We start from the raw sequence: 8,529 nt of genomic DNA on the forward strand, positions 1-8,529 counted from the left end.
CATTGTGTTGAAAGCAGGTTTATATGCATTGTGTTGACAGCAGGTTTAGATACATAGTTTTGACAGCAGGTTTAAATACATTGTGTTGACAGTAGGTTTAGATACATTGTGTTGACAGCCGGTTTAGATACATTGTGTTGACAGCAGGTTTAGATACAATGTGTTGACAGCAGGTTTAGATACATTGTGTTGACAGCCGGTTTATATACATTGTGTTGACAGCAGGTTTAGATACATAGTGTTGACAGCAGGTTTAAATACATTGTGTTGACAGCAGGTTTAGATACAATGTATTGACAGCAGGTTTAGATGCATTGTGTTGACAGCAGGTTTAGATACAACGTGTTGACAGCAGGTTTAGATACATTGTGTTGACAGCAGGTTTAGATACATTGTGTTGACAGCAAGTTTAGATACATTGTGTTGACAGCAGGTTTAGATAATATTTTAACAGCAGGTTTAGATACATTGTGATGTTGCAAGGTTGCTTTACAACAGGCATATTTTTGTAAAAATACCTTACTATATCCCTGTTTTCACCGTATATAAAGGTTTGTAAATTTACCTTGTATGTTCGTTTACCTGGTATGTATGTTTACCTGGTATGTAAATTTACCTGGTATGTATGTAACCTGGTATGTATGTTTACCTGGCCTGTACATAACCTGGTATGTATGTTTACCTGGTATTTAAATTTACCTGGTATGGATTTTTACCTGGTATGTAAATTTACTTGGTATTTATGTAACCTGGTATGTATGTTTACCTGGTATGTATTTTTACCTGGTATGTAAATATACCTGGTTTGTATCCTGGTATGTTTGTAACCTGGTATGTAAATTTACCTGGTATGTAAATTTACCTGGTATGTAGGTAACCAGGTATGTATATAACCAGGTATGTATGTAACCTGGTATGCATGTTTACCTGGTATGTATGTTTACCTGGTATGTATGTTTACCTGGTATGTATATAACCAGGTATGTATGTAACCTGGTATGCATGTTTACCTGGTATGCATGTTTACCAGGTATGCATGTTTACCTGGTATGTATGTTTACCTGGTATGTATATAACCTGGTATGTATGTAACCTGGTATGTCAGTAACCTGGTATGTATGTTAACCTGGTAGGTATGTAACCAGGTATGTATGTTTACCTGGTATGTATGTAACCTGGTATGTATTTTAACCTGGTATGTAAATTTACCTGGTAAGTAAATTTACCTGGTGTGTATGTAATCTGGTTTGTACTTTACCTGGAATGTATTCCGTCTTTGCATATTCCAGAGTTATCTTCTCTTGGGAGCAGGTATTGATTGTTACGTCATTGGTTTGTGCGAGAAAATTACGTCGTTTTCTCAAAAATTGATGACGTTACTCTCACAAACAAGTTACGTAAAAATCAATACCTACTCCCAAGAGAAGATAACTCTGCGATACGCAAAGACGGAATATAACCTGGTATGTAAGTAACCTGGTGTGTATATAACCAGGTATGTATGTTTACCTGGTATGTATGTAACCTGGTATGTATGTTTATCTGGTATGTATATAACCAGGTATGTATGTTTACCTGGTATGTATATAACCTGGTATGTATGTAACCTGGTATGTAAATTTACCTGGTATGTATGTAACCTGGTATGTAAATTTACCTGGTATGTAGGTAACCTGGTATGTAAATTTACCTGGTACGAAGTAACCTGGTATGTAAATTTACCTGGTATGTAAATTTAATTTACATGGTATGTAAATTTACCTGGTATGTATGTTTACCTGGTATGTATGTAACCAGGTATGTATGTTAACCTGGTATGTATATAACCATGTATGTATATAACCAGGTATGTACATTTACCTGGTATGTATGTAACCAGGTATGTATGTTAACCTGGTATGTATATAACCATGTATGTATATAACCAGGTATGTATGTTAACCTGGTATGTATATAACCAGGTATGTATATAACCAGGTATGTACATTTACCTGGTATGTAAATTTACCTGGTATGTAGGTAACCTGGTATGTAAATTTACCAGGTATGAATGTTTACCTTGTATGTATACAACCAGGTATGTATGTTTACCTGGTATGTATGTAACCTGGTATGTATGTAACCTGGTATGTATATTTATCTGGTATGTAGGTAACCTGGTATGTAAATTTAATTTACCTGGTATGTAAATTTACCTGGTATGTATGTAACCTGTTATGTACGTTACCTGATATGTATGTTTACCAGGTATGTATATAACCAGGTACGTATGTTTACCTGGTATGTATGTAACCTGGTATGTCAGTAACCTGGTATGTAAGTAACCTGGTATGTATGTTAACCTGGTATGTATGTTAACCTGGTATGTATATAACCAGGTATGTACATTTACCTGGTATGTAAGTAACCTGGTATGTATATAACCAGGTATGAATGTTTACCTGGTATGTAAGTAACCTGGTATGTATGTTAACCTGGTAAGTATATAACCAGGTATGTACATTTACCTGGTATGTAAATTTACCTGGTATGTAGGTAACCTGGTATGTAAATTTACCAGGTATGAATGTTTACCTTGTATGTATACAACCAGGTATGTACATTTACCTGGTATGTATGTAACCTGGTCTGTAAATTTATCTGGTATGTGAATTTACCAGGTATGTATGTTTACCTGGTATGTATGTAACCTGGTATGTATATAACCTGGTATGTATATAACCAGGGATGTACATTTACCTTGTATGTATGTAACCTGGTATGTAAATTTACCTGGTATGTAGGTAACCTGGTATGTAAATTTAATTTACCTGGTATGTAAATTTACCTGGTATGTACGTTACCTGGAATGTATGTTTACCAGGTATGTATATAAACAGGTATGTATGTTTACCTGGTATGTATGTAACCTGGTATGTAAATTTTCTGGTCTCTAAATTTACCTGGTATGTACATTTTCTGGTCTCTAAATTTACCTGGTTTGTATGATTACCTGGTTTGTATGTTTACCTTGTCTGTATGTTCTAACAGAAATCAGGTGGATTTCATTTATTTCTATACATTACAGTCTAAAATGAATATCAACACCTGCCATCTTAACATGCAGAAAGATCCAAATGATAAATGGTTTTTAATGAAATAGTCTGATTTTTTTTTAGTGTTTTTAGCTTTTGCAGAATGTCTTTTTTTTGCTAATGAAATTAAAAGAAATTTATCTTTACCCACAGACATGAAAATGATACACAGCCAAGTAGACGTAACTATTCTCTGCTAATTGACATAACATGTTTTTACTTCCCAGTAAAATTCTAAATCCATCCCAAATTTAATGACTTTTGAAGACTTCAATGGCGTATGAAGTGTGACTCAGCACTGTGACTTTTTAAATACAAAACCAGCACAAACAACAGCTCTCACACTAAAGTTTAGTGGTATAATTAATCTATTCCTACCAGTTCCTCCATCAATTTCACCTGTTTCTGTCTGTCAATCACAAGATCTCATCACCTGGCATGTACAAACATCATGTAAACAACCACATCCACTGTCATTTATAAAATACTTGAAAGTCAGCCACTGGGATAAATCTAACATCACAGCCAATGAGACAAAACATTACCAAGAAACTATCAGCAACTGCGATCAAATTTTACCGTAAAGCTGTCAGCCACTCAGACAAAACTTTACCAAGAAACTATCAGCCAATGAGACAAAGCTTTACGGAGAAACTATCAGCCAATGAGACAAACTTCAGCCAAGAAACTATCAGCCACTGAGACAAAACATTACCGTAAAGCTAGAAGCCACATGGACAAACATTTACCACAAAGCTAGCAGCCACATGGACAAACATTTACCACAAAGCTAGCAGCCACTGGGACAAACCTTTACCAAGAAACTATTAACCTCTGAGACAAAACTTTACCGAGAAATTATCAGCCACTGAGACAAAACTTTACCAAGAAACTATCAGCCAATGAGACAAAGCTTTACGGAGAAACTATCAGCCACTGCAACAAACCTTTACCAAGAAACTTACAGCCACTGCGACAAACCTTAACCAAGAAACTTACAGCCACTGCAACAAACCTTAACTAAGAAACTTTCAGCCACTGAGACAACTTTACCAAGAAACTATTAGCCACTGAGACAAAACTTTACAAAGAAACTATTAGACAGTATTATATATATATATAAAGTTATTAGCCACAGGACAAAACTTTACCACAAAGCTAACAGCCACAGGGACAAACATTTACCATAAAGCTATCAGCCACAGGGACAAACCTTTACCACAAAGCTGGCAGACACTAGGACAAACCTTTACGACAAAGCTAGCAGCCACTAGGACAAACCTTTATTACAAAGCTGGCAGACACTGGGACAAACATTTACCACAAAGCTGGCAGCCACTGGGGCAAACCTTTACCATAAAGCTGGCAACCACTGGGACAAACCTTTACCACAAAACTGGCAGCCACTTAGACAAAACTTTACCAAAAGCCTGGCAGCCATTTGGGCAAACCTTTATTACAAAGCTGGCAGCCACTGAGACAAACCTTTATTACAAAGATGGCAGCCACAGGGACAAACCTTGACCACAAAGCTGGCAGCCACAGAGACAAACCTTTACCACAAAGCTAGCAGCCACTGGGACAAACCTTTACCACAAAGCTGGCAGACACTGGGACAAACATTTACCACAAAGCTAGCAGCCACAGGGACAAACCTCTACCACAAAGCCTGGCAGCCACTGGGACAACCCTTTACCACAAAGCTGGCAGCCACTTGGACAAACATTTACCACAAAGCTAGCAGCCACTGGGACAAACCTTTACCAAAAGACTGGCAGCCACTGGGACAAACCTTAAGCATGGCATAGCAATTCCGTTTTTCAGCACCAATGATCATGTAGCAAAACTTTCCAACAATGATGACTTTCATTGAGCAGTAGTTTATGTTGATATCTTTCAAAACCTATCGCTGTTTTAATGTTATGTAACTCAGCTTTTATAACTCTAAGGTCATATCTTATCATGCCAGCAAACAAACCAACAAACATTTCTGGTAGATTCTGATGACTTTCTGACAGGTACAGATATAAGATGTAATTTGAGTAAGCTACACATTCCCAGTTTGTTGTATTCATACTGCTGTAGTCAAATCAGAACAAGAGGTTGTCTACGAGACATGATAAAAGACATCCTGTCTATGTCTTTGTAAACACACAGATGTAGTGTTTATCAGAGGACAATACTTCCTCATATATACAGGAAATAGTTCACAACCTTATCTTCTCAACACGGCAAATGCCATTTTAATGAGATCTTATTTTGGATACTAAACTCTGGAAATTGTGCTGTTTTTAAAGGTTAGGAATTTAGTGTTGACTTTAATGAATGAAGTTTAGTTTTATTGATTACTTTTCCATTCCACACAAGCTTCTGATGTTATCCAAGTGCACATATACCATCTCAGCCTCCAGTAAGTTTACAGACATTAGCACTGAATACGAGCATAGTTAACACTTAAGCCTGGCCAACCAGTTTCCAAATAACTTTCATTATCTAAGTTGTTCATGTATTTGCATCACCAAAAAACTTCTGTTCTATAAACAAATTTCTTACCATAACTAAGTCCTACAAACAAAATGCTTGTCCTGATCAAGTACCCCAAAAGGAATTTCTCCCTGCAATGTGCCTTATAATGACACTCATATTCTATTTAGTAACAGTGACCTTGACCTTAGAAACTTTTTAAACTTATAGAGCACATCTACATATTTCAGTGCATCACCAAGTGAAATTACAAAAGGATTAGTATTTTGGATTCCGAGATAAGGACCATACCCATTGGTCTAATTTGAGTAACAGTGACCTAGACCTTGATCAAGAATCATCTTAAAAGCCTAAGGCACATCTACATATCCCATTGTATTTTGTCAAATTTCAAAAAGATTGGTCTTCTGGATTCCAAGATAAGGACTGTAATCCCGATGGTCTACTTTTAGTAACAGTGACTTTGTCCTTGACCTTAGAATCTTTTAAACGACTATTGCACATCTACATACTACAGTGTATCACTATGTCAAATTTCAGAAACAAAATGTGGATGGATAGACAGTGGGACAATGTGATTACTTAATTTGGCACTTGTATCTCAAATGGAGGGCCATAATAACAAGGACTGGTCAGGATCATGCACTTATCATTCCCACTTATGTTTTGCAAAATTAATTACCGGTAAGTAGAAGTTAAGTTCAAGTTAAACGATAAAGATTTAGTGACACTAGAAGCCAAACGAAATTGGATTGTAAAATCAGACATGATTTTCATTGGAGCTTAACACATGTAAGTTACACTAGAATCAACATTTACTAGACAAAAGCTAGCCCCAAAACACCTTACCGAGAGTTGAGAGTCCGAGTCCATTGTTCTGAAGGATGCCTGTGTCTGAATCCACAGCCTTACTGAGAGGGTAAGCTTTGTCATCCCTTTTCAGTCCTAGCATTGTCAGACGGGCCAGGTACATGTTGGGGGCATTCCTCTCTATACTCTTCACAATCACAGACTACAAGTCAAACAGATGAAATCTATTGGTGACAGACTGAAGGAGTCGGGTACATGTTGGGGCATCGTTCACACAGTATATGCTATTGGTGATGGAGATAGATAAATCCCATGTATGTGTAGAAGCATTCCTTTTTATTCCTGTTGTTGTAAATTAGAATACCAGTGTTAGGAAGGAACCCATAGACACAGGACAGTTCCTAAAGTTATATTGAAGGAGTATGATTTTAAAGACTCCATTTTTTCCTATAAGATTCCATCCCCAAGGGAGGCCACACCCTCCATTTATACAATGCTGAGTCCCATGAGCCCATGGATGCTCCAGACTAATTTCGATTAAACTGATTTACCCATTCTCAAGGATTAGGAATTTAAACCCATATCCCATAGGCCTTGTCCCTCTACAGTTTTTTTTTACAAAATTATGTTTCTTTGGCCTAGGATGTTCCAGACCGAAATAAATTGCTTTTCCTATACCAAAGAAGAACAATGTTAAAGATTTACCTTATTTTCCCTACATGGTCCTGTCCCTTTTGGCCCAAGGGGCCATACTCTCCATTTATATATTAATGAGTCCCCTTTGTTTACGGAAGCTCCAGACCAATTTAGGATAAAATCACTTAATTAATTTTTATTTCTTCTATTTAGCCTTGTCCCTATATAGGCCACATCCTTCATTTATGCAGCACTTCATCCCCTTGGCCAAAAGATGATGCAGATCAGATTTAGTCTAAATCCTTTCCCCTGTTCTAGACTAGTTGCATTTTAAAAGTAAAGTTGATGATGAAGTTAGCCCTTTAGGCAAGGTGAGCTAAAAAGGTTATGGCAAATATCAGAATACCTCACTGAATATCCTAACATTCAAGTACCAGTATATAAATGAATATCTCTACAAATTTAACCTATATAGTAATACCCTGCTCTTATAAACATTTAATCAGTTTGTTTACCTAGTATCACCAAATTTTATTAATTACAAGAGAAAAAATCCTTCACTCTTGGTCCCTAAATTCAATCAGTACAAGATCTGAAATAAATTTTCCTTCCAAAATGTTATCTAAAAATATCAATTCTCCAATGTCCTAATAGCTTGGCTATATGTGTGGCTTACTAAATGTAGTTAAATAACATTACCCTGAAGCTTTCTATACATTTATTACAAATCATGATGAAGCCTTTTTTAATACACAACAATTGACTACATTCCACACATAATGCGGACGCAATCAATCTTTTACTTATCAGATTACATAACTATCAACTACCACAGTATCCATTATTCCGTTACCTAAAATATGTTTTGTTGGTCCATTTATTAGATATTTGTTTAGACTATGAACCAGTAGGTGACCATTAGAACTTTCTGAGTGCCTGTCAATGAATCACCACTAGTTTACATTACATCCAGTAACATTATATTTCACCACCAGCTGTTTGGGGTCAATATTTCATAGCAAGGGGTTTTAACAAGAATATTAAGCGGGGTGCTTTTTTATCCAGCAAGTTTGGTTAAATAGATAAAGGTTTTAATGATAAACAAGAGGCCCATGGGCCTTAACGGTCACCTGATATATTTATACACAGAGCTGATTTTGTTTTTAACAGGAACAGAAATATTATTCAAAGTGACAAAATACAAGAGGCCCAGAGGGCCTGTATCGCTCACCTGGATACCAAAGCAATCATGGCAAAATATTCTCCGAATGAGATCAAGGGAATATGCCAGACCCCAAGGCCAATCCTTGTAGCATATCTGTACATGTATTAGATTCTTCATGCCCAGCAATTTTATGTATGGTTATGGGGTGGGGATCTCAACTGTTTCCAAGCTTTGACTCAGAAACTAGGTCCCTAGGGTTGTGGCCAGACCCCAGGATCAATTCTAATATCGTGACTGCATTTGTCTCTTTTTGCCCAGCATTTGTATATATAGTTTTGGGGTGGGGATCTCAACCATTTC

The 8,529-nt window shown here is 36.6% G+C and overlaps 1 protein-coding gene across 1 annotated transcript in view; it reads right to left on the bottom strand.

The window, feature by feature from the left end:
* Positions 1-8,529, bottom strand: part of LOC110458080 (protein bicaudal C homolog 1-like) — a 108,312-nt gene that overhangs the window by 13,151 nt on the left and 86,632 nt on the right. Inside the window, exon 11 of the mRNA XM_021509647.1 lies at positions 6,408-6,570. Within this exon, the coding sequence (XP_021365322.1) occupies positions 6,408-6,570 (163 nt within the window). The remainder of the gene's footprint in view (positions 1-6,407; positions 6,571-8,529) is intronic.

The sequence above is a fragment of the Mizuhopecten yessoensis genome, unplaced genomic scaffold, assembly GCF_002113885.1.
Source record: "Mizuhopecten yessoensis strain PY_sf001 unplaced genomic scaffold, ASM211388v2 scaffold9425, whole genome shotgun sequence".
In the NCBI taxonomy this organism is placed as follows: Eukaryota; Metazoa; Mollusca; class Bivalvia; order Pectinida; family Pectinidae; genus Mizuhopecten; species Mizuhopecten yessoensis.